Source organism: Neovison vison, chromosome 3 (assembly GCF_020171115.1).
Source record: "Neovison vison isolate M4711 chromosome 3, ASM_NN_V1, whole genome shotgun sequence".
NCBI lineage: Eukaryota > Metazoa > Chordata > Mammalia > Carnivora > Mustelidae > Neogale > Neogale vison.
The window spans coordinates 173,706,306-173,734,028 of NC_058093.1; the positions used below are offsets into that span (position 1 = coordinate 173,706,306).

At 39.9% G+C, this 27,723-nt stretch overlaps 1 protein-coding gene across 1 annotated transcript; it reads left to right on the forward strand.

Moving 5' to 3' along the window:
- Window positions 1-721: 721 nt before the first annotated feature.
- CLUL1 (clusterin like 1) lies at window positions 722-27,723 on the forward strand. The gene is made up of 7 exons (XM_044241006.1): window positions 722-836; window positions 1,961-2,109; window positions 7,094-7,261; window positions 9,440-9,872; window positions 15,388-15,525; window positions 23,769-23,983; window positions 27,535-27,723. The coding sequence occupies exons 1-7, from the start codon at window positions 731-733 to the stop codon at window positions 27,721-27,723; spliced, it is 1,398 nt and encodes a 465-aa protein (XP_044096941.1). The 5' UTR covers window positions 722-730.

The window sequence follows — 27,723 nt, forward strand, 5'->3', positions numbered from 1 at the left end:
AAAAAGATAATCCAAATATTGATTAAATAGCAAAAATTTTGTTCCAAAATAACAAATATACAAAATGCAGATAAATATCCCTTTGGGAGAAGTTACTAACTAACTTATTTTATATATTTAACTTCATTAAAGTATACATTTTTGGGAGTTTTGGGGGGCTTGAGGAGCTTTTTTTAAAAAAGCATACATTTATATTTGGAATGTTTATTTAAAAAGCACATCAAATTGAATTTAAAAGGAAATTCATTATCTGAGAAGAAAAAATTTAATTGTGCACTATTTATATATCTTGATGGTTTTATAAGACATATGGGAAAAATCTGTGAGGCTATTTTTACCTAGGTAAAAACTTGCTTGAACTCTCAGAATTTTAACTAATTCTGTGCTTCAGGATGTTTACTATTGACAAGAACATAAAATGAAGTATGAATTCTATGGGGCTGTGATCCATACTATTCATTATCTTGAAGTTCAAATACTTCAGATGATCTTATTTAGCTGTCAGAAAGAATGTAAACAAAATAGGGACTTAAGTTGTCTTTTTTAAAATTTATATTCCAAGTCTCCTTATGTCTCGGGCATATTAGCATAACTTGTCTAAAGTCATAAAGAAAAATTGACAGAAAAATGCTTTGGATCACCATGTGTTTTCAATTGATGCTGGCGAAAACGAACCTAATTGAAGGCATTTGGTACAGGTTTATTTTTCCTTTGCAGTAACAGCAGGAACATGAAGCCATCACTCTTGGTGTTTATTGTGTATCTGCTATGGTTGAAAGATTGTCACTGTGCGCCTACTTGGAAGGACAAAACCGATACCCATGGAAACCTGAAGGGTAAGTTTGGTTTCTTTATCTGTGCTGTGTCCTGTTTGCCTGTTTGCATGTCCTGCTGGCATTTGCAGTGATTTACAGTTGAGAGATAACCGTGTTCATTTCGGCCTTCTAATTTCACAGTGAGAGGTTCTCTAGGCACTTAAACCAAGTAGACATGACGCCAAACATCTGGAATAAAAATAGAAAATTCCAGTCGAGTATCTGAGAAGGTTCACATATCCAGATGTTTGCTATCATACAGATAAAACTTGCCAACTTTTGGACTGCATTTCTTGGTATCGTCCAGATGTTTGGTGTCCTCTAAGCACAGTTTTAATGAGCAGTGAAATTCTTTTCTAGCACTTGAAAAATTTAAACAATTAAAGTAATCTGTGTAGTTATTCTTGACATAGTGGAAGATCGGGTTATAATGACATCGAATCTAGTTGGTCTATGCTCCTTAACTTGTGACCTTTGCTTGATAGTACATGTTTTGAGTACTGAACACTTAGAAAAATATATTAGTTAAAATGTCACTTTAGGGATGTGTAATATTAAATTTGGAAGCAAGCATAAGCTCCTTTGGAAGCCACATTGACTACTGACTGCAAAGAGAGGATGATAATGAATTTTATGCCCACTACAGGCTTATTAAAGTTGTGTGAGAGATGTCCAGTAGGTTATTAAAGAACCTTGCATTATATGAGATACTTTCTAGGTTTGATGCCTCCTGGAGAGGCAATTAAAGCTGAAAGAACGGGAAATTGTTCACTGTGTTTGAGGTTCCCAGTTGGGCATTTAATATAAATAGTCTGTGATGAAGATTTCAATATTTTTCTAATATAACACACTTGAGTTTTAAGTGAAAGGAAAAAAAAAAGGATACATGGAAAAAGGCCCTGAGGAAAATGACAAGAATGAGGTTAGGTGAACTCTGACTCATCTAGTTCAGAAGCAAGGACTAGAAGGTATCCTCCATGTGGCAGCTGTGTCCCTGTGGCAGCTGACAGCTGATTCGTTGTCATCTGCTTTCAGAGTCTGATGTGGTAAAAGTCTGACAGTGAAAAGTTGGTGAATTCATTGTAATTCTGATACATTGTAATCTAATCAGATCTCAAAGGAAAAAACTACAATGTATCTTTTAGGTTTTTCTGAGGCTGGAGACATAGATGTAGAGGAAGAGGTGAAGAAGGCTTTGATTGGTATGAAGCAGATGAAAACCATGATGGAAAGAAGAGAGGAGGAACATACCAATCTGATGAAAACCCTGAAGAAATGCAGAGAAGAAAAGCAGGTACAGTAATTGAGAATAGCACCTGTTCTTAAATATAACTAGACCATAAATATTGCATTTCTTAGTACAATTGATAAATTACTTCTTTCCCCTAATAATGGATTTTTTGGACAGCAGCTCTTAGTAGAGGAAAAGTTTGAGGAAATTTCAAATTTCTTAAGAACACAGTCCTGGCAGAGTAGACCTTTGCAGGACTCCAAATCCAGGAATTTGGAGGATTTGTCTGTTAGGGAAGTGCTACTTTCTTAAAAAGACTTTATCTTAATTCCTTCTGACTTGGGATATTGTTTCAAAAGTGCCACAGAAATTTCAGGCTAGTTCTGTGGTTTCCAAAGGTTTTTGATCTCCCATCCCTATTACTAAAATTATTATTAGCATTCACTCCTAAATTTATATACATTAATTTATTTATAAATTACACACATGAATTATAATCATTAACATCTCAAGGGTGAGGTTCATCACTTGCCAGAATGGGTATTCAGTCCATATTTCAAATAATCTTCTAGATAGTATTCTGGAATTTTTTTAATTTTTTTTTTTACTTTTTTAAAAAAAAAATTTTATTTATTTATTTGACAAACAGATCACAAGTAGTTAGAGAGGCAAGCAGAGAGAGAGGAGGAAGCAGGGTCCCCGCTGAGGAGAAAACCTAATGAGGGGCTCAGTCCCAGGACCCTGAAATCATGACCTTAGCTGAAGGCAGAGGTCTAACCCACTGAGCCACCCAGGTGCCCTGTATTCTGAAATTATTTTTAGCTGATTCCCAGATCTAATTAGATCACAGTTTTACTTTGTCACATGACCAAAAAAGAGCTTATAATGAAGAAGTATCAGCTCTGCCATTTGCTTCTTGTCTATCTGAGCTGAAATAATTCATATTTTTTAATCTGCCAGATTTTTTTTTTCAGGAATCTTTTAAAACCACTTGTCCATTTAGTGAAGGCTAGTCTAGTTAAAACTAGATAATAAAAGGATCATTTACCTGCATCTTCTTAAATTGCAATCAGCTTCAAGGGAATAAAGAGAAAGGGAACCAGTGTCTATGCTCCGTGAACGTGGAGGGCCCCACTTCCCCAGGGTCCTACTGAGCAGTTGGTGACATGTGATGGCACCACAAGACCGTCCTAGTGTATACTAAATAGTACCTCAGCATACTCCTTTATTCAAATACCTTTAGTTAATCACTGTAGTTCAAACTATGAACCTTAGCAAAGGGAAATACACATTACAGTTGACTCTTGAACAATGCAGGGGAAAGGGGTGCTGACCTCCAGTCAAAAATCTGCATGTAACTTTTAACTTCCCCAAACTGAATTACTAATAGCCTACTGTTGACAGAAGCCTTACCAATAACATAAATAGTCAAATAACACATTTTGTGTGTTATTTCCCTTATATACTGTATTCCTACAATAAAGGAGAAAATATTAAGGATATCACTGAGAAGAGAAAATACATTTACAGTACTGTCTTGTATTTATAGGAAAAAATCCACATGTAAGTGGACCCATGCATTCAAACCCATGTTTTCAAGGGTCGATTATACATCCAAATGTCCACAGGGACTGTTAAAAATTGTTCATATGCGGGATGCCTGGGTGGCTCAGTTGGTTAAGCAGCTGCCTTCGGCTCAGGTCATGATCCCAGTGTCCTGGGATCGAGTCCCACATCGGGCTCCTTGCTTGGCAGGGAGCCTGCTTCTCCCTCTCCCTTTGCCTGCCATTCTGTCTGCCTGTGCTTGCTCTCTCTCCCTCTCTCTAATAAATAAATAAAATCTTTAAAAAAAAATTGTTCATATGCTACAGTACAAACCTTAAAATATTTCTAAATTATGAGCATAGCATGGCTCCCAGTTTAATACCATTAACAATGAACATAACATTCAAAACACTTCAATTATTTTTTAAAATTATTTTCCAACATTACCCTTAAAGAAGAAATCAAAACTATAACAGAAATAATTTGGAAAATATTTTAAATTTTTACTTGAGAGTCAATTACTTCTAAGTCAATTACTTTTAAATTTTATTTTTAAAAAGTTGTAGGTGTGGTAAAATATACATAACATCACATCAACCATCTTAACCATTTTTATGTGTTATAGTTCACTAGTGTTAAGTACCTACATACCACTGTGCAACCAAGCTCCAGAAACCCTTCCCTCTGGCAAAACCAAAACTCTATACCCATTGAACAACTCCCCATGTCTCCTCCCCCTACCATCAATTTTATGTTAAAACATAAAGATGGAAGTTTTCCTATTTCCCCCTACATGTGAACAGGGGGCCCCCAAACTGCAGGGAGTTGCTGGAATTCTTTATTTCTGAGCACAATGGCCTCTGGCCATCCCTTAAGCCTTTGGAGCAGGGCTGTGTGACAGTCTGACCCAATCCTACCTATGAGGCTGTCACCAGACTGGTTGATGTTGTGGCCACACCCCATGTCACATAGGGTCCCTTGCAAAGAAAGGAGGTCACCTGATTAACAGCTGCAAGCCCTCCTCCCTTTGGGCAGCAAGCAAAAGATCTAAGGAAACTGAAAATAGCTCCTTATGAGGAAATTGTGGAAGCCCCCAGAGCTGGATTCTTCCTCAGTGGGTTTGTGAGCTGGCCCTGGGAATAATGACACTCAATAGCATTTAAAGCCCCTTTAAAAAAACACAGTATCACATGTAATCCTTCCAACATCTGTGTAACCCATTACTTTCACTTTACAGCTAAGGAAACCGAGCTCATGATGTTCATGAACTTGGTAATCCAGCACTGTAATGAATGACTGGGGAGAAAGTCAGTGGGCAGCACTTGTTTGTCTTTGGGACCCAGTGGCTTTGTTTTTCTCCCTTCCCTCAGCCTCCCCAAAAGCCAAGAGTATAGAACTATGAAAAGAATGCTCCAGTTAGGGGTGGGTCAGCTAAGCAAATGTCAGTTCAGTTAAGGTGTGGATACTCAAAAAGTCCACTTAAAAATGGAAAAACCCGTTTAACTCTGACTCTCCCTCCCTAAAATTACTTTAACGTGAGGATAAAGGATATTTTAGATAAATTATGACTTAGCAAATATGAGATTGGTGCCCCCAGTCTCCCAGCACAGAGCACCACCTACCCTAAGGGGACCCAGTGTCATCATGGACCCCTCCACAGCCCCTCCCTACTGATATTTATCCAGAACATCTGAAACTAATTAAAAGTGGGAAGCCCTGGGGGTGGGGCATAAAGTGATTTGAACCGCATACCAAATTTATATGGGACTTTGACACACTGTAAACTACAGGAAGAGTCAGTGGGTGGGACATCTAGGGGGGGAAACAAAAGGAATGGGCAGGGCGTTCCTAAACCAGAGATCTTCCTCCACCACAACATTTCACTACCAACACGTGGGACAGGTGATTTGGTGACAGGTATTTGTTGTGGTCTTAGAGGCGAGTGGAAGGAAACAGATAATAACATACTAGGTAGCTTGCTTGCTTATCTCACTTAATACAAAGCCTTAAGAGGCAAATCCTATTGCTATTCCTATTTGCTAAGGAAGATATTGAGGCTCAGAGATGTTAAGCAATTTGACCAAAGGTACACAGCAAGTGTAGTTTAGAATCAGAAATAGTGGGGTTTTGGTTTATGGTGACAATGAAGAGGATATTTAAAACTGGGACTGACTTAGGAAATGTGGGCAGTATTGTTTCCTCCCATGGTGGGGTAAATTTCTTGAGAAGATGTAGGAATCCAAAATTGTTCTGCAATGCCCGAGGAGATAAGAAAAATCCTCAAAAGATTCTCGGTGCTCACATGGTTCTTTGGCATGTTAATGACAGGGAAGGGTAATTTCCTTTTCTCTTCCATTAGGTAAAAATGCATACTAAATTGGTTTTAAGTACATGAACTTTGCTCCCTCATGTGTTTTTCACTTAAGGGAGTCACCATAGCCCTGAGGAATCCATTTTACCTTGTCAGTCCCCTGAACTAGGTCTCAGGCTTGAAGGGAGCCAGTCTTCAAAAGTCCACATGTGGGGGGTGCCTGGGTGGCTCAGTTGGTTGGGCATCTGCCATTGGCTCAGGTCATGATCCCGGGGTCCTGGGATCAAGCCCTGCATGAGGTTCCCCACTCAGCGAGGAGATTGCTATTCCCAACCCTGCCTGCTGCACTCCCTGCTTGTGTTCTCTCTCTCTTCCTCTCTCTCTCCGTCAAATAAAAAAAAATAAAATCCTAAAAATTTTCCTTTAAAAAAAAAAGTCCACACACGAAAGGAGGTCAGGAATCTAGGCAGGGATGCTGGCCTTGAGGGAGGTCCTGGGGCAGGGCTGAGATTCTCAGAGGTAGGTGTCCTTTCTGCCGGATTCCATATCACCCAGAGCGGGACCTGGACACATTCAGCAAGGCACCACGAGGGGGAGCACTTGGAATAGAGACGAGAAGAAAGACCGCACCCCCCCACCACCACCGCGCCCCCACTCCTGCCCCCATAATACAACATGTCTGCAATTAAATTGTAACTTGCTGGGCAGATTTGATTTGATATACAAGAGTTGTACTTTCGTGCAATGTTTAAGCACATACAAAAATTAAAGGCAGCATAAATAAGGGAAATACATTTGAAAGCTCTATAAGCTTTAAAGCTCACTTTCCACATCTTCCAAGAACTAGATGTAGAGACAGACAAGCACACAAGTAAATTATAGTTGTCCCCCAGAGACGGACCATGTCATGGTTCACCCACATCTAGTGTAATGTCTGTCCCTTCGCGAGTACTTAAGAAATAGGTGTTGAATGCATGAATGGATAGATGGAGATTTGCAGTCCCTAGTAGGGATCAAACAGTGCTCGTTTCTTAATCAAACAGAAAGGCAGATTCAAGCTCTGCCAGCAGCAGGGGCCCGAAGAAAGAATGAAGAAGTACATCAGAATATGCATATTTCAAAAAATTAGCTATGGTACACACAGAGAATTGTGAGATGAAAATAGGATCTTTGTTTCTCCTTTTTAATTAGGAAGCCCTAAAACTCATGAATGAAGTGCAGGAACATCTGGAAGAAGAAGAAAGCCTATGTCAGGTGTCTTTGACAGGTTCCTGGGATGAATGCAAGACTTGTCTGGAGAATGACTGCATGAGATTTTATACAACCTGCCAACCTAGTTGGGCTTCTGTGAAAAATACGGTAAGGGAAAAATAGAGCTCAAGGTTTCAGAATTCTGAAAGTACCTACTCCAGTTTAATTCTTAAAAATTAATTTATTTTACTATTTAGAATAGAGATGCCTGACTTGATATTAGCCTTTTACAATCTAGAATCTGGGCGCCTGGGTGGCTCAGTGGGTTAAGCCGCTGCCTTCGGCTCAGGTCATGATCTCAGGGTCCTGGGATCGAGTCCCGCATCGGGCCCTCTGCTCAGCAGGGAGCCTGCTTCCTCCTCTCTCTCTCTCTCTCTCTCTCTGCCTGCCTCTCTGCCTACTTGTGATCTCTCTCTGTCAAATAAATAAAATCTTTAAAAAAAAATAAAATAAAATTACAATCTAGAATCTAACATTCATGCTTGCTTATGTATGAACCTCCTACGTACATTCAACTTATCAGATCAAATAGCCATTCAGTGTTTGTCTCTCCCTATAATGACACTGTATGTATCTCTGTTAGCAATATTCTGAATCTTTCTGCCTCTTGTTATTTGTGAACATGTTCCCACTCGATTATAAGCTCTTTGAGGCCAGGGACCATAATATGTTATCTGTCTTCATGTAAGCATTGCAGGTATCTAATAAATGCTGAATTGAATTCTGAATAATAGTATCACAGTCTCTGATTTCAACCTGCTTGAATTTTTTCCCCTGTAGGCGAAACATCCGAAGACATTTCAGCCTCCTGAATCTCTCTTTCGATAGGCTTGCCCTCTTCTGGAAATACACACATATGCACACATTCACGTCCTCTTTAGCCATACCTACACAAGTCCCATAGGACTGGCATGTTTTCTTTTTGTTCCCTTTGGCTATCATCTAGGCAGAGGGAATCACAGAGGGTGGTGACCTGAATAGGATGAGTTCTGCCCCATGAAAGGCTCCTATTGTATTGGCCTGAATTTCTCTTCCTTTCAAGAAGTAAGCTCAATATGAAAGGCAGTGAAATCTCCCTCTCCATATCAGAGCATGCACTGATTAGAGTATGTTCCTGACTTGGCAGTGCCATACCCAATTATAGAGGAAGCAACCCCTAGGACAATTCATTTGCCAAGTTAATTTGCCTCCACTGTTAATTGCATCTGCTCTGTTTTTATAGCCCCAGTCACTCTCCACTATACCAGAATATGGTGGACTGAGCACTGGCTGGAAGGCAGGAGATTTGGGAACCATTCCTGACTATGCCAGTTGTGTGATTTTATGAAAGTTTCATGGGGCTTTAAGGCTTGTGTTTGTGGATGGATTCAGGGAAATAGAAGCTGGCAGAGAGAGGGGCAGACAATTAACCCAGATTACTTTTTGAGGAAGGCATGAGTAATCTAAGAGTTCCTGGAGAATTCTTTGAACAGGACTGGGATGCTAGTGTTGTGATGTTAGTTGGTATGCACCATAACAATCAACATGCCACATCACTACCATATAAGGACAACTGTGGTCTGGCACGAAATTAGGCACCATATAAACGGAGAGCATGGTGTGACTGCTGAAAAATTCTTCCACTGAGTGTAAAAATTCTACAATTAGAGCTTCATTTCTTTGACAATAACCAGGGAAGGCTTTGATTGCTACTAATATATAACCATCCCTAAGTAACCTATTTAACTCTATCAGGCATCTATAATATAGCATGAATGTGTTTTTTTTTTTTCTTTTCATGGACTAATTTATGAGACAAGAAAGAAGAGACCGTAAAGTCACTAACGACATTCCACTGAATGAAACAAACCAACCTCCAGCCCAAACCCTAAGACAGAGGTGAAAGACAAGAGCCTTTTTCAGAGTTTTGGGGAAACCTAGACTGTTCTACTTAGACCACAGCATCCCAACCACTGCAGTATACCAGGTGTGGCTTGTCAGCAATACTGAAAATTTGGCCTTTTTAGGTCTTGGGAAGAATGTCAGATCCTCTTTCCACAATCAAAGTCAAAGATACAAGAGTGTTAATATATTATCTTAAAAGGAGTCACCATTTCCTAGCTTGCCCAGAATTGTTTTTGATTTAGAATGACCAGTGTAAACTGACTTTAAAATCTACAATAAAAAATGGTCTATGTCAATTATTTTTTTCCATTTAGAAGTAATAAAATAAAATAGATTTAAAAAAAAGAAATGGTCCAGAAAGGAAATTAATTTCTTATTCCATTTTTGTCCTCCACCCCATAGGTTGAACAGTTTCTCAGGAAGATATATCAATACCTGTTTCCTTTTCATGAGGATAATGAAAAAGATCTCCCTGTGGGTGAAAAGTTCATTGAGGAGGATGCACAAATGGCTCAAATAGAGAATGTGTTCAGCCAGCTGACTGTGGATGTGAGAATTCTCTTTAACAGAAGTCTTAACGTCTTCAAACAGATGCAGCAAGAATTTGACCAGAATTTTCAATCGTATTTCATGTCAGATACGGACTTAATGCAGCCTAACTTTCTTCCAGCTTTATCCCAAGAGCCAAGGGCAACACCGGATCCCGTACAAAGCTGGGACATTCCCAGCTTCTTCCAGCTGTTTTATAATTTCAGTCTCTCTATTTATCACAGTATCAGCACAACAATCACGGAGACACTGAATACAATAGAGGATTTACCAAAACAAGGCAAAGGCAAGTATTAAAAGACAGCTTTACTTAGATGTCAATACTAAGGTCAAGCTTTGTTTACCTTTGGAAAGAGTAGACATTTCTAAGTCATTGTTCAGTGTTTCTGAGAATGACAATTTACAGGGTATCAGTTTCAGAGCCTCTTCAGGAAGCTTTGAAGTCTGCCAAACACCATCCCTCCTCCATCACTGTCAAGAGCCCTGAGGGGCTGGTATCTCTTTTTAAAGCAAATTTTCAAAGCTGAGAAAGAAAATGTTAGCAGCGTGAGAAGTTGAAAAGAACAGTTGCCTCCTTTATTGAAAGTCATGTAGATATGCTCAGCTCTTTTCTGCTTGAACATCAGGGTGTTTCTTTAAAATCAGTCTAGACTCCTCCGCTCTCAGTCTGGTTAGAAGCCTGGTGTCCCGTATGAACCAGGTCACGCTGAGTGCTCTCCACAGCCTCCTCCGAGTCTCACTGCCATAATCCTTTAAATAGTAACATTTATGCATAAAACCACAGAAGATGCTCACTGACAAACCCAAAACTACAGAAACCAGAATAACGGTAAAGGATAAGAATTGCCTTCTACCGATGCCAAGCATGCCCCCAAGATATTCCACATTGGAAGCATAATGCTGCTGTGCGTCTTCAGGCAGAAGGAGATAGCTTCCTTGGGCTTCTGTGGAGTGGCTGGGAAACAGCATCTCAGAAACGAGAGCTGCTTGGGGGGCCAAGGTAGGATGTACCTTTCCTTAGACTTATGTCTTATGGACCATAAGCCCACGGGAAAGAATGCTCCCCTCTGACATGAAAGATAATGTGGGCTCCCTCTAGAAATCCTGCCATTTGTAACAATGCGAATGAACCTGGAGGACATTATGCCAACTGAAACAAGCCACACACAGAAGGACAGATGCTATATGATACCATGTATATGAGGAATCTAAACTAGTCAAAGTCATGGCAGCAGAGAGTAGAATGGGGTTGCTGGGAGCTGAGTGGAGGGAGAATGAGGAGGTATTGGTCAGAGAGTACAAAATTCCTGTTGTGCAAGATGAGTAAGTCCTAAACTTAGAAGTCCAACTGTGCAGGATAGTGCCTATCGTTACAAACACAGTACGGCATACTTAAAATTTTCCCAAGAAATGTAGGTCTTACATTAAGTATTCTTAATAATGATGATGATGATGATGATAATAAGATGGCAGGAGAATATTTTTGGAAATGATGGATAGGTTTATAGCATAGACTGTGCTGATGGTTTCACAGGTTTATACTTCTCTCCAAACTCTCCAAGTTGTATATATTAATTACTCACAGATTTTTTTTAAAAGATTTTATTTATTTATTTGACAGACAGAGATCACAAGTAGGCAGAGAAAGAGGAAGAGAAGCAGAGAAGCTAAGCAGAGAGCCCAGTGTGGGGGTCGATCCCAGGACCCTGGGATCATGACCTGAGCCGAAGGCAGAGGCTTTAACCCACTGAGCCACCCAGGTGCCCCAACTCACAGCTTTTTGTATGTAGAAAGAAATGGGCTCCTTCTAGCTATTTCCCCTAATTATATCAGCTGTACCTGGCAACATCTGAATGAAATTCTCAAAATTACCATGACATTGCACCACTGGTCTCTATACAGAAGGGACCTACCTCACAGTACCAGAAACTGAAGCCAAAAAACAACACATGATATCCTTCCCGTCCCATTGTTTCCTGAGCAGAGAACAGCCATCATTACTGGAATCCTTTTTGGGTTCTATTTCAGGGTCTGGAAGACTTTCTTGTAAGTCAGATGTTTTCTCTGGTATTCTATTCTAAGGTTTCCAATATTCAGGAAAAGCATCAATGCAGTAGACTAAATAGATCAATGCTGGGGTGATATTAAATTATTTTTGCCTGAACTTTTAAACAGATGGCAATTGTTGGGGAATAATATTCAAAATGTGTTCATTAGAACAAAATAATGACCCCCATCTTTCACGTTGTGTACAACCTTATAAGTGGGTTGCTGCATTCAAATGTGCACAGGAGTGAAGAGTGATTCATTCACTTTGAAATTGAAATAACTTCCTAATCATTGCAATTCCCTCCCACCCCACGGACTAATAATGCAGGTTTCCACCAGTTCTGCCCCAGCTTCCTCCCCATTCTCACAGCCCAGGACCAGTCCCGGCTCAGCTGGACCTCTGCACAGCTTCCACCTTGAAGGAGACCCACATATCAGAGTGCCCTGTCATGCAAAGGGGATGTAAATGCAAATAGGAAAAACAAAAACAAAAAAGCCATGTCCCACCCTTATATTCTTTTTCCTCTGCTATCCCTCCCCTAACCGTTCAGTGCCCAGGTAGCTCCACAGAGGTGCTCTCTTCTCCGATTAGCACCTGTGGACTATTTATCAAGAAGAGACACGCAGGGGCTCTAGGGTATTTGCAAATGGTTTCTGTTACTTTTCTGGACAGGTGGTAGCTGAACCATAAACCTAACACTCCTGGAAAATCTGCCTAAAGAGAGGATATTTTGAGTTTTGCCTTGTGTAGACAGAATACTAGCTGCCCATAGATATCTACACCCTAATCCTCAGGACCTGTGAATATATTGTGTTCCACAGCAAGGGGAAAGTTTGCAGATGGAATTGAGGTTGCTTGTCAGCTGACCTTAAAATAGGGAGATTATTCTGAATTATCCATGTGGCTACAGGAATTCTTAGAAGTGGAAGACGGGGGGCGCCTGGGTGCCTCAGTGGGTTAGGCCTCTGCCTTCAGTTCAGGTCATGATCTCAGGTCTGGGATCGAGTCCCGCATCGGGCTGCCTGCTAGGCAGGGAGCCTGCTTCCTCCTCTTCTCTCTCTCTCTCTCTCTGCCTGCCTCTCTGCCTACTTGTGATCTCTCTTTGTCAAATAAATAAAATCTTTAAAAAAAAAAAAAAAGGAAGTGGAAGAGGAGGGCAGAATAGAATCTATAGAGATGGTAGCATGAGAAGGACTTGGCCCTACTTTGCTGGCTTTGCAGGTGGAGGAAGGGGCCTAGGAGCCACGGACTCTAGTTGGCCTTTAGAAATTAGAAAGGCAAAGAAATGGATTCTCCCCTAGAGCCTCCAGAAAAGAAAATCACTGCCAACATCTTGATTTTAGGCCAGTGAGATCCATTTCAAACTTCTGACCTATAGAACCAGAAAACTACTGGTGTCATTCCAAGCTCCTAAATTTGTGGTAATCTGTTACAACAGTAACAGGGAACTAATACAAGCCTCCTGTCAGTTACAATGCCCAATAGTGACTAAGTGATCGCTGTGTTTTCTGACAACCTTCATGGATGGGCTTCATTTATCAAGATTGTCCTAAGAGCTAAAATTAGTAAAATAGCTAAAATTGAATAATGAACAGTGTTAAAAGAAGCAATAGTAAAAATCTGAAACATTGGGACACCTGGGTGGCTTAGTTGGTTAAGAATCCAACTCTTAATCTCAGCTAAGGTCTTGCTCTCAGGGTTGTGAGTCATGTCTTGTGTTGGACCCCATGATGGGCCTGGAGCCTACTTAGAAAAAAAAAATCTGAAATATTTTGGTTTTCAATCTTTTTATAAGTTTTTTAGTCTGCATATGGGAGAATTTCTTTCCTACTTTGATCTTTCTAAACATCAATTCCTGAATCTGTTGAAAGAGTAAAATAGCTCTTGTAGTTGTCCTTTCTTGCCTTATAATTCCCTGGAAAGGATAGATAAGATTATGTTCAATAAAACTATGTGATGTGGTAGCTTGGTACAGTGCCAGACACCAGGAGATATGAGTTCTAATCCAACCTGAGAGAGCATTTGCTGACTTTAATTTTCCCTATGAGTGGGGCGGGGAGGCAGAGGCAGGTGGGGAGAGTAGATGTTTGATATGAGTGATGGCACCAGAAGGAGCTGCCTAGAGGGGTCTGGAAGCTCTGGGATGGGTTACTGCCATGTCACAGGCTCTGGGATGGGTTACTGCCATGAGAAATTGGTATCAGATGACCCTGGAATTTGTCATCCCTGATCTACATACCAGATATTGATCAAGATGCTGAGACTAAGACAATGATTATAACACAGCCAGCCCCTGACTTTCAGGAGCTCAGTCCAGAGAAAGGAAAACAGATCACTGGGCAATTATGTTATCTCCATTACCATATGGAGAGCAAAATGACAGAAGAAGGTACAGAGGAACAGCACGATTTCAAATGACAGGACCAAATTCCTTCCCTCAGTGCGGGGAGGGTCCCCCCTAACAGAGGATAAGAGAGCAAATAGTACATAAAGCTAGAGATAAGCTCTGTAGCAGAACTCCTCACAGGAACTCTGGCGGTGGGGGGGGGGGGGGTGTGTGACAGGGGATGCCACCAATTCGACAGGGACAGTTCTGGAAGGCAGTTGGGAGGCTACAACTTTGTAGTCAACCAAAGGAGATGGCTGCCTTACACACCAAATGATCTAACCAGGGCCTCAGGTTTTTAAGCAGCAGACATTACAATTCATCTCAAAATGAAATGTTTCATTTTAAGATGTGGTAAATTAATAATAAATGTATCCTAATAAATGTGAAACACTCAGCTGAGAAGTGTCAATTTTCTGTTGGACAGACTTCTTTTTTACAACATCATTTTTTCATATAAATTATTAATTCTTCCAGAAAAAGAAAAGGGTCTCTCAAAAGTTGATCAGCTTTAGATATTTTCCCAAATCTTTGACCCATCAACCATAACATTACACATATGAAATACAAAAGGAATAGTAAGAATGGAAATGCCTACCACCCAGCTTTAGAAACAGACATTACCAATATCACTGAAACTCCAATGTACTTCTCAATTATAGCTTTAAAAAATTGAAATAAGCATCAGAAAACTTTTAAATAGAAAGAAATACAAAGAGAAAAGTGGCCCACAATCCCTTATTTAAAGCATTGACATCAGAAATAATAATAATAATGACACTAAATTAAAAATAATTCAAATATAGAACAAACACATGAAAGCTGGCTTCTCTCACCCCACCAGCTATCTCTTCCAAAAGATTCTTCATGATTCCTTCCAGAAAATAAAATTATATGCATTAACCTTTTTGTGGGGAGGAGGGACATATATAAATAATCATAGTAATGTGATTGTTGGATCAAAGAATATAAACAATTTTTAATATATGTCAAATTGTCCTAGCTAATGGTTGCCACTATATGCCCTCCTATGATGGAATACAGAAAGATTTTCAAAGAACTGGTGAGAAAAAGAAATGACATCATGCCCATGCCTTTAAAACCAGGAGCGCATGGCTGGCTCAGAGGGTTAGGCCTCTGCCTTTGGCTTAGGTCATGATCTCAGGCTCCTGGGATGGAGCCCCACATGGGGCTCTCTGCTTAGCAGGGAGCCTGCTTCCCCCGTCTCTCTGCCTACTTGTGATAGATCTCTCTCTCTCTCTCTCAATCTCGCTCTCCCTGTGTTAAATAAATAAATAAATAAAATTTTAAAGAAAAAATACAGACTCTAATGACATTAATGTGCAAACATTATGTTACCTGCAGATTCTAACCATGGAAGCCTGAATTCAAAGGTGTCACCTCTGCAGGACAGAGGACTGTGTGGAGAACTTGGCCAGAATTTGTCAGAATGTTTCCAGTTTCATGCCAGATGCCAAAAATGTCAGGATTACCTGTGGGAAGGTAAATAATTATTATTTTCCAGCGTTTCAATGCTATTCTGGCCAGAGGCCAAAATCTCACTTTTACAAGCATCATGGGTTCATCTACTTTACTTCGAGCACTTTTTTTGCATGCTTATTGCTGTCTGGGGGTGCTCAATGTAGGTTTATAAACTTTTATTATTCAAAAGTAGGCCAACTCGCCTTTTCTCTTATTTAAGAGTCCATCATTGCTGCTGTGACATTTTTTATGGTTAAATGTGTGCAAAAGAGAAGGTAGGAGCAAATTAGGGCACTCCTTTGTTCTTACTGCAAGGAAAAAGCAAGCCCCCCAATGGAAGCAATCTTCCCATTATATAAACAAATTATTAGCCAAATGAGTGTTCTTTTTTTTTTTAAAGTGGTATTAACCCTTTCCAGTTGGTGGGAAATACTAATTCACTAATACTAATTTAAATTTAATTAAATACTAATTTACTAATTTAATTAAATACTAATTTAGTATTTAAATACGTAAAGTGGCTCCTCCTCAGAAACCACATAGACTTTCCCCTCGAGACCTGGCCAAGAGAAGTGAGAAATCCTTCTCTCCCCTGGCTCCTCCCTATCCCCCCTCCTTCCCTCCCCCATCTCCTTTCCCTAAAGGGTAACTAAAGTCACCCCTCCCACCCACCATGGCCACCCCCAACACATTTTCTCACAAAACCCAAGAGATTTTGATTCCCATGCTTCTGCTTTTTACCTTACTAAAGCCCTGAAGGAGTTGCTGAAAAGCCAGAAGGCTGAGTATAAACTGGGTCTTTTTGTTATTTCTCCTGAATTACTGATTCAGGGACTCGGTACCTCTGTTTCATCACAAGGAGAATAGAAAGAATGTGTCTATTTTACATGGGTGTTTTGCAGATTACATGAAATGTCTACCATACTAATGATTTTCATTATTTAGGGTTTTGCTTTTTTTTTTTTTTTTTTAGTTTTTATTGAGTTATATTAGTCACTGTACAATAAAGGTTTTGCTTTTCAAGTCACGGTTACAAGGTTGCATGCAGAAACAGAAGTTCTTATAAGAGGGGTGCCTGGGTGGCTCAGTGGGTTAAACCCTCTGCTTTCAGCTCAGGTCATGGTCCCAGGGTCCTGGTCCCAGGGTCCTGGGATCAAGCCCCGCATCGAGCTCTCTGCTCGGCAGGGAGTCTGCTTCCCTTCCTCTCTCTCTGCCTGACTCTCTGCCTACTTGTGATCTCTGTCAAATAAATAAATAAAATTTAAAAAATAAATAAAATTTCTTTAAAAAAAAGAAGTTCTTATAAGAGAAAAATACGCACAAATACCCTGATCACTTACAAAAACAGTCCCACTCAAACATTCCATCTAAATATCATTACCTTCCTTTCATCCAGTTAAAAGCTTTGATGACTAATCTCTTCCTTTCATAAAATCATAGGAAGATGGGGAGAGGGAATCAGAGGGAGGCGGTCACGAGGTACAAGCGCCCAGTTCTAAGATAAAGAGGTTTGAAGCAGGTGAGCTACGGCAGGATCACTCTCGCTAACACTGCTGTGTGACGTACAGGAAAGTTGGTAACAAAGTAGATCTTAAATTCTCATCACAAGGAGAAATTTTGTTTTCTTTCTGTTTTATCTCTATGACATGATGGATATTAGCTAAGCCTATTGCAATAATTATTTCAATATATGTAAATCAGAGCATCACACTGTACAGCTTACACTCAGACAGTGATATGTCAATTATTGGTCAATTCAACTGGAAAAAATATGGAAGAAATCAGATAATATAGTACAAGTGCCTTGGATAATCAATATACATTGGACTGCGTTAGCTACAGTACACATCGGATAACACAGAAGGCATGAATTGGCAGCTGCATAGATAGAACATCAAAGAAAGGAGGCTCTATTGCATTCCCATACAACTTAAAGCTTTCATTATAAAATGCATTTTGTTATAATGGTATAGAGGATAAAAGAACAAAAACCCACATGCCTACAACTGGATTCAGAAATAAAACATTGGGGTGCCTGGGTGGCTCAGTGGGTTAAAGCCTCTGCCTTCACCTCAGGTCATGATCCCAGGTTCCTGGGATTGAGTCCAGCATCAGGCTCTCTGCTCAGCAGGGAGCCTGCTTCCTCCTCTCCCTCTGCCTGCCTCTCTGCCTACTTGTGATCTCCGTCTGTCAAAGAAAGAAAGAAAACATTACCCAAAGAGATGAAAGAAAACATTACCCAAAGAGATGAAGCCCCCTCTGTGTTCCTTCCAGATCATATCTTCTTATCCCCCAGAAAGGAAACTTATTTTGAATTTAGTGTTTATTATTCCTTTACTTTTCTTTATATTGTTATCACATGTTTATACAACACACACAACACACATAGCAATGTTTTGCATGTTCTTAATTTTATATTATTAAAGCATGACTTTTAAGTTTAAAACTATGACTCATACAAATATAAAATGAGCAAGTGTCAAGATGAACTTATCCTATTAATGAGGGAATCCGCAAAGTGTTAAAGCTGTTTCTAAGGAGTACAGGAGAGACTGGAGAATTTATAGTCAAAGATAGAACGTGGAAGTTAGATTGCAAAATTAAATATAAGACTAGTTACTCTTCTAATGGGCAATAAAACAGTAAGTTTTGCAGTGATGTTTTGTATCGGACCAAAATAATTTATATCTCTACTGGACAAAAAACACTTGTAACTTTTCAATTTAGAATGTTCATCTAAGCACACAGAATTTGGCTCTGAGCACCAGTAAATGGTAAACCCAACAAAAGGTCATTTCCCGGGCGCCTGGGTGGCTCAGTGGGTTAAGCCGCTGCCTTCGGCTCAGGTCATGATCTCGGGGTCCTGGGATCGAGTCCCGCGTTGGGCTCTCTGCTCAGCAGGGAGCCTGCTTCCTCCTCTCTCTCTCTGCCTGCCTCTCTGCCTACTTATGATCTCTCTCTGTCAAATGAATAAATAAAATCTTTAAAAAAAAAAAAGAAGGTCATTTCCCTAGTGAATCAAAGAGGCTTTAGGTGGGTCTCTTGGACAATGCTGTATATACCATTGAAAAGAATGCAGCCATTCTTCGGCCCCTATTTCCAAATTTGGGGTAATTTTTCTTAACAATGTAAAATATTATTGCGTAGCTGTTCTTTGGCAACTTGGCTTGTCACAGTATAGATAGTAAGATTTAGCCATGTGAATATGTGTTCTAATTCATTAATTCATTGCTCCGTTAGTCTGTGTGGGCATATCACAATTTATCCATTCCCCTGAAGTCTATTTAAGTTGCTTCCATGTTTTGCTATTACAAACAACTCTTCTACATTTTGCCAAACAATAATTTTGCCTCTTCAATCAGCATTTGATTCTTCCCTTGTTCTAAGAGCACATAGCTACAATTATAGATGTAAGATCTTATAAATCTTATAATAAATAAATATTATATTTGATAAATATTTTCCAAGACATCATAAATCTTTTTTGTTTTCCCACTAGTTACCACACATTTTTGGTCTTGATTTTAAACATATTTACTGTGACTCTTTTCCTCTTCTCCCATATCAATTACTAGTACTGCATATATACACCCAAATTCAAAATAGTAGTTTCCCTTTGAGAGGACAGAGAGGGGTTTTGATGTGGGAGGGGCACAGTGGGGGGCTTCATCTGTTTCAGTAATATTTCATTTCTTAATATAAGTGATAGGCACATGGATTTATACCAAGGAACTTCTGTCTTCTGCTCATTTTGTTATATAAGACCATATAATTATCAGTTAAATTAGATCTCTTTTGAAAGTGATGTGGGTATATAAACAATTACTTAAGAACAATAGGCATAAACTGGGAACTCTCCTAGGCAGAAGGGGATGTATGTATAGCAGATTAAAACAAAATTATCACAGTAATTTGTGGTTACTTCCAGCAAGAGAGATTTTATTTTATATTTTATATTTATTATATATATATTTTTATTTTTCCAGTCCATAAATCTGGCTTGGCCATGGGTCTGTCCTTAGTGAATGAGGCATTGGCAAACATGACCAAAGTGGAGGCTTGACATGTGCTTATAAATGAAAGCTTGTTCTCAGGCATCTGGGTGGCTCAGGCCATGAGCATCTGCCTTCGGCTCAGGAGGTGATCATGGGGTCCTGGATCCAGCCCCACAGCAACAGTGGACTCCCTGCTCAGAGGAGAGTCTGCTTCTGTCCCTCCCCCCTCCCCAATTCATTCTCTCTCTCTCTTTTTTTTTTTAAAGATTATTTATTTATTTATTTGACAGACAGAGATCACAAGTAGGCAGAGAGGCAGGCAGAGAGAGAGGAAGGGAAGCAGACTCCCTGCTGAGCAGAGAGCCCGATGCAGGGCTTGATCCCAAGACCCTGAAATCATGACCTAAGCTGAAGGCAGAGACTTTAACCCACTGAGCCACCCAGGCGCCCCCACCCCATCCATTCTCTCTCACTCACTCTCTCTCTCTTTTAAATAAATAAAATCTTAAAAAAAAAACAAACACAAAACTTCTCTCTTGCTGTTGGACACCTATCTACCACCATGAGAACATTTGTGTATCTCCTTTGGAGAAATGTCTACTCAAATCCTTTGCCCATATTTTAATTTTGTTATTTGTCTTTTTATTATTGAGTTGTAAGAGTTCTTTATATATTCTAGATACTAAACCCTTATCAGATATATTATCTATGAATATTTTTTTCCCATTCCCACATGCTGCCTTTTTACTTTTGGAATGGTGCTCTTTAAAGTATGAAAATTTTTCATTTCAATGAAGTCTAACTTATCTGCTTCTTCTTTTCTTTTTTGTATTTTGATGCTACATCTAAGAAGCCATCGCTGAGGTTCCTGGGTGGCTCAGTCCATTAAGCATCTGACTCTTGATTTCAGCTCAGGTTTTGATCTTAGGTTATGATCTCAGGTCATGAGACAGAGCCCTACATGAGGCTCTGTGCTCAGTGGGGAGTCTGCTTGAGATTCTCTCCCTCTCCCTCTCCGTCTGTCCCTCCCCCCACTCACCTCACTTGCTCTGTCTCAAATAAATAAATATTTTTTTTAAAAAAGAAGCCATTGCCTAACCCAAGGTCACACAGATTTACACATGTGTTTCACCTATAAGACTTACATATTTAGTCCATGTGATTAGTTCATTTTTGTATGGTGTGAGGCGGGAATCCAGTTTCTTTCTTTTGCAGTGGATATTCAGTTGTCTCAGTTCTACTTTTTTTTTTTTTAAGATTTTTTTAAATTTTTTTATTTTTTTTTATTTGACAGAGAGAGATCACAAGTAGGCAGAGGGGCAGGCAGAGAGAGAGGAAGGGAAGCAGACTCCCCGCTGAGCAGAGAGCCCAATGCAGGGCTCGATCCCAGGACCCCAAGATCATGACCCCAGCCAAAGGCAGAGGCTTTAACCCACTGAGACACCCAGGTGCCCCGTCTCAGTTCTACTTCTTAAAAAGACTGTTCTTTCCCTCACTGAATTATCTTGGGACCCTTACTGAAAATTCATTAACAACAAGTTGGGTTTATTTCAACTCTCAGTTCTATTCCATCGATCTATTTGTCTCTCTTATGCCCATGCTACACTGTCTTAACTGTTGTGCTTTGTAGGAAGTTTTGGCAGGTGTGAGAGGTCCAACTTTGGGTTTTTGTTTTGTTTTGTTTTGTTTTTATTTTTGTTTGTTTTTTTAAGATTTTACTTATTTATTTGAGAGACAGAGAATGAGAGAAAGAGAGAGAGCAATAAGGGTGTGAGGGCCAGAGGGAGTAGCAGACTTCCTGTCAACCAGGGAGGCTGATGTGGGACTCCATCCTGGTACCCCAGGATCATGACCTGAGCAGAAGGCAGATGCTTAACCAAGTGAGTCACCCAGGCATCCCTGTTTTTTTTGTTTTCAGAGTTGTTTTGGCTATTCTGGGTCCCTTGTATTTCCCCTTAAGTTTTGGGATCAGCTTATCAATGTCTGTAGAGAGGAAATTCAGCAGGGTTTTTGATAGGAATTATATTAAATCTATAGATCAGCTTGTGGAGTACTGCCATCTTAACAATATTAAGTCTTCCAATCCATCAAGATGTTTTTCCATTTATTTAAATCTTTAATTTCTTTCAAAGATATTTTTTAGTTTACAATGTATAAATCTTCCACTTAAATTTTTTTCATAAGCAATTCATTCTTTTTAATGCAGTTGTGAATGCAATTATTTTCTTAATTTCATTTTTGGTTTGTTCTTACTGTATAGAAATACAATACTGATCCTGTATTCTGCTGAATTATTAGTTTTTATAGTTTTCTGTGTATCTGTACTCTTTAGGACTTTCTGTATACAAGATCACATCATCTGTGAATATAGTTGTACTTTTTCCTTTTCCATGTGATTCTATTTTGCATGAAGTTTCACCTTTGTTCCATGAAAATCTTTTTTCCTGGCTGGTACTCTCTAAAAGAAGAAATGAGTGTCCTTTGTAGAATTCTTCTTGCCTAAATCATGAGGCAATCACCATCTTCTTCCCCCGTCATTAAAATATGTATATTTTTATTACTATTGTAAAAGTTAACAACTCTAAAGTTGCCAATGAAGACATTTTAAAAGAATATTCAAACTCTTCTTAAATGTATACCATATCTTTTTGTTTGTTTGTTTTCAGAGGAAGAGAGAGACTGGTGGGGAGGGGCAAAGGAAGAGGAAGAAAGAGATCTTAGGACATGGGGCTTAATCTCACAACCCTGAGATCATGACCTGAGTTGAAATCAAGATTTGGATGCTTAACTGTCTGATCCACTCAGGCAGCCCTCAAGTGTATACTACATCTCATTGACTGTGACTCCCTTTGTTGTCAAAATGTTATCTTGAATCACTTTCCTGATGCATGCTACTGCAAAATTTTTTTAAAGATTTATTTATTTTGAGAGAAAGAGAGAGAGCGCACAAGCATGTGAGTATGGGGAGGGGCAGAGGGAGAGAATTTTTCAAGCAGATCCCCCACCAAACGAGGAGTCCCACACGGGGCTCCATCCCACAGCCCATGAGATCAAGACCTGAGCGGAAATTAAGAGCCAAATGTTCAACTGACTGAGCCACCAGGTGTCCCAAATTTGTTAACTTATAAGTACAAGGAGCTCCCTCTCCTGAAGATCCCAAAATTATATGAAAATGTATGAGGTGCCAGGGAATCTTGTGTTATATCTTAAGTATCCAAAATAAATCTCAGATGACATAGTCACCCAGCTCTGGTTGGTGGATTCTCTCCAGCCCCTGTCCTCCTGAAGGCATGGCTCTTTGGTAAATAGTTGACGACATAGTTTAAAGAGTCTGTGGTCTCGGGTGCCTGGGTGGCTCAGTGGGTTAAGCCACTGCCTTCGGCTCAGGTCATGATCTCAGGGTCCTGGGATCGAGTCCCGCACCGGACTCTCTGCTCAGCAGGGAGCCTGCTTCCTCCTCTCTCTCTCTCTGCCTACTTGTAATCTCTCTCTGTCAAATAAATAAATAAAATCTTTAAAAAAAAAAAAAAAAAAAAGAGTCTGTGGTCTTTTCTCCACAACAACAACTTTCCACGACCTTCAACGCCCTAACACATAGACACTTCCATAATTTTCAGATAATCTTTCCGCAGTATCCAGCCACTCATCAGCACAGCTGTGTAAATTCCTAGAATCCTGATTCAGTTCAGATGGGCTATTATGCAATACAGCACAGAGCTGTAGAATCACAGTGTCTTGCCAGCACAAAGGTTGATTTCTCACCGTGTGCCATGTCAGTTACAGTTTGAGCAAAGGCCCTGCTACCCCTCTCACTCAGGGCAACGCAGCCTCCACTCTACAGAGCAAACCTAATTCTGCCATCAGGGGAAAGGGAATGTGCTAAATCCTTAACCGTTCCTTATGCTTCCCCTGGAAGTGAGACCCATCACCTTGAAGATGGCCCCCCTGAACTTTAAGGGCGGCAGGAAGCACAATCTCCCAGGCGTCCTGATCAGAATATCAGTGAGTAGCCCTAATGACCATCCAGAGGCACTTCAGAGAGCAGGAAAAGAAAAAGGAACATTGGCTGAATCTCCAGCGTGTGACTGTCCAATGAGCAGGTACTTCACAGTGTTATTTCATTCACGCCTATTTTACCTCATTGAAAACTCACTGAACGTCCAAAGGCTAGAAACAGAAATAGCTTAAGAGACAGGATTTAAACGCTCCTCACCCAACTCCAAATTCCACGGACATTTCCCTTTACCACGTTACTTTCTTCTTTACTAGACTGTCCTGATGTACCTGACCTCCACATAAAAGTGGACGAGGCCCTCGAATTGGTCAACATATCCCACCAGCAATACGCCCAGGTTCTCCAGATGGCCCAGCATCACCTAGAGGACACGGCATATCTGATGGAGAAGATGAGGGAGGAGTTTGGCTGGGTGGCTGACCTGGCAAACCAGACTCCAGCAACTGAGAACATCTTCAATTCCATAAAGGTAATGGAGAGACCCGAGAACAGAAAAGGAGATTACGTGTGCATTCATTGTTTTTTTGTTTTTTGTTTTTCCCTGTTAATTCGCTTCTTAAGTACATCTGCATTTGAAAACAAGCTGTGGGAGCATATTCATATTTCCACAATGACTATTCAGTCTGACTTGATATAATGTGTGCATGGTTCTTAGAAACAAGAAACTCTATAGGGAAAATCCATTAAAAATGCAAAATACTTTCTAATCCAGACATGGCCAGTTCCACTTAGGGCTAGAGGGATGTACTCAACTGATTCAAGCAAACTTGAAGAAACCTGACCAATGTAACTTTCAAGAGAGATTTCCAGGTGAAGCAACAAATTCAAAGCTAACCCTGATACTTAGCAGCTGAGTAAGTTTGGAAATGTTTTGTAACCTTTCTTGGTCTCAGTTCTCCCCCCTGAAAAAAATGGAACTAATAGTAGGATACCTTAAAATGGATGTCTGTGAAGCTATTAGCATAGGTTCCTTATCCAAAGCAAGAGTCTGTAAATTCTAGCTCTCATGTTTCTGAAACAAAAAGCTGCTGACTTACCTTGAGCGTTAAAGATATTTGTCTACTAATATTCACATCAAAGCATATTGCTATCTTAATTGGCACTTAGACCATGTCTCCCACCATCAGTCAAGAATTCTTGTTGCATAACATGAAACAGTGGCCAAATTTTTCTTCTAACCAATTGCCCCCACCCCCACTCCCACAACATGCATTATGTTAACATACAAGTATACCAGGTTAGTTATTGACAGGTTCCTAAAAAGACCTGCATACAGAAATCACCAGGCAGAGCAACTGAAGAAGCAATATTTTGTGCAACACGTTATGTCAGTGCCTTACCCAGATCCCTGGGAATCCTTTTACCAACTTTGGCTGGTACTGCTGCTCACTGTTCTTCCTGGCCCCAGATCTCCAAACGGGTTGCCCTAGGGGCCACTTAAAAGCTCTCTACAGCAAAAATAAAACAAGTCAAAATCAGAGAGGGAGACAAGCCATAAGAGATCTAAATCATAGGAATCAAACTAAGGGTCGCTGGAGGGGCAGGGGTAATGGGTGAAGGGCGTTAAGGAGGGCACGTGATGCGATGAGCAGTGGGTTCACTGATGAATCACTGACCTCTACCTCTGAAACTAATAATACACTATATGTTAACTAATTGAATTTGGGGGGAAAAAAAAAAGATCTCCCTGCAGCATCAAACTAAGGCCAGAGGTCACCTGAAGCATCCTAGATTAGCTTCTCCCTTTTGTCTGTGTTGCTTGCCTAATCCCCCCAAAAGTTTCACCTGAACCCAACCTTAATCAATCACTTGCATCACAGTTTCAGGCTCTGCTTCCAGGGAATCTGACCTATAATATTCTGTCTGTTTCAGACTGCAAAGCTGTGACCCCTGTGTGGTTTGAGACATAGGTTTAGACGGTCATAAGCAGCACATTAAACAAACAAACAAAACAGAATAGGGCAAACTAGGAGAGAAAATATGAGAGTGCATTATATTTAACAAGTCAATTGCATATATCACAGAACTTTCATTTCCATTATGTGCATGTATGTGTATAAATGTGTATACATGTATGTAAGATATGTGGGTTGTTTTTGTTTTTGTTTTAAAGATTTTATTTATTTATTTGACAGACGGAGATCACAGGTAGGCAGAAAGGCTGGTGGAGAGAGGAGGAAGCAGGCTCCCCGCTGAGCAGAGAGCCCGACTTGGGGGCTCAATCCCAGGACCCTGGGATCATGACCTGAGCCGAAGGCAGAGGCTTTAACCCACTGAGCCACCCAGGTGCCCCAAGATATGTGTTTTTGAGTCATGATGTAAAATGTATTTGTAACTCTCAACCACATTCAAAAGGTTCTGAAAACCACCCTCCCATCCCTGCTGATTCTGATTCATTTCCTTCGTTAGATAGATCATACTCTATAGAGTAAAATAATTCAGTATATCGGATCATCCTCACAAATACAGACTTTCAGCTAATGAGGAAAAGGTCTTGTCTTGAAGAATAAGATCTAAGAAAAATGTGAGCAATGCTTTCAAAGTTACAGCCAAGAGTTAATTGCTTTTATCGTCATCAGTATTTTCCATTCTATGTTCAGTTTGCTTCTATTCTAGTGTCTCTGGGTAACACTAACAGATTTACCTGAAATTCTTTCTATTGATAACAAATGCAGTTCTGTATAAAAATCTCCATATGAAATAAAATTGTGGGTTTCAAGGATACATTGTTCTAATAATCATTGTCACTAAAGGGCACTTACTATGTGTCAGGCAATGTTCTCGGACTTTTTTCATACACCAGATTTAATAATCTCAGTGTTTAATAATCTCAGTGATCCTTCAAGGCACTGTTTTTCACATTTTTCAGATGAGTTACAGAGAAGTTAAACAACTTTTCTGAGGTCACACAGCTAGGAAATCGGTAGAACTAGGTAGGATTCGAGCCCAAGCAGCACTTCTCCGGAGTTGCTGGACTTAACCACTTTGCTGAACTACCTGTAAAAGTTATTTTTCTCAAAACAACTTTTATTTCATCATGTAACAGAAAGTGCAAAGCCATAAAACAGCAAGGACTGAAGAGGAACACATAAATTCCAGCAGGTGAAAAAAGTTATGCCCCTCAGGTTCTAGTTTCATGGTGTTAGCTTTATAATTATTTATTAAACTAGACAAAAATGCTTTATGCAGTTTTTATATGGGTCATATTCACCAAAAGAAAAAGGGGGAAAATCATTGTTAGCTATTCCTTTATAAATTAGAATTAAGAAAGTATCAGTTTTTATTTGACCTAATATTTTCTTTTAATTTTTTTTGATAAGGGGGTTATTTGAAAATATTTTCAAAATAGTTCTCTTGAGGTTACATCAACTTGCATGTCAGTACAGTTTCATTTAAATGATTACAATCACAGTATATGCACTTGAGAATTCATTAAGAGCAACCACTGTGACTTTCAGACAACTGGTTCTCACAAACACATGCCACCCTAAATTGTTATTGTCCTAGGAAAACTCAGGATAAAACTCGGTATATCGCATTAATGTTTGTGACATGTTTGTGACACTGACAGTTGTGCTCACCAAATATTCCATCTGCTCACTCATCTTTTCTAGCTGCTCTTGCTGCGCAGTGGTGCCGTGTGGCAAATTCTGGCCAAAGAAATGTGATCAAGACTGACTGGGATTATTTCTAGACTGAGATAGTACAGGGCTTGTGTGTGTTGATTACTTTCTGTCTCTGCCAAGGGCACAGAGAAAGCCAGGTGTTCCTTGGACTATGACCATGAGGTGACATGCCACTGTCAACCAGGGCCCCGAGCGGTAGAGGTTATACAGATTCCCTGAAATGGACATGAAACATAAGTGAGAAATAAATGTTTGCTGTGTGAAGCCACTGGGATGTTGGGACTACTTTGTTACCTCAGCACAACCTAGCCTACCCTGACTTATGTGCTATTAAATTAATTCTGAATGTGCACTGGGGATTAGTAATCTTTCACTGCATAATCCTTCTTCTTAGGTGGTTCCAAATGTTCCTGAAGGCAATTTTTCCGACCAAGATGACACGATGATAGACTTAAGCATTCTGTCTCACCCCAACTTCACACTCAAGATCCCTCTTGAAGAAAGTGCTGAGAGTTCTAACTTTATTAGCTATGTGCTGGAGAAAGCTGTGCAGCATTTTAAAAAACACTTTAAAACTTGGTAA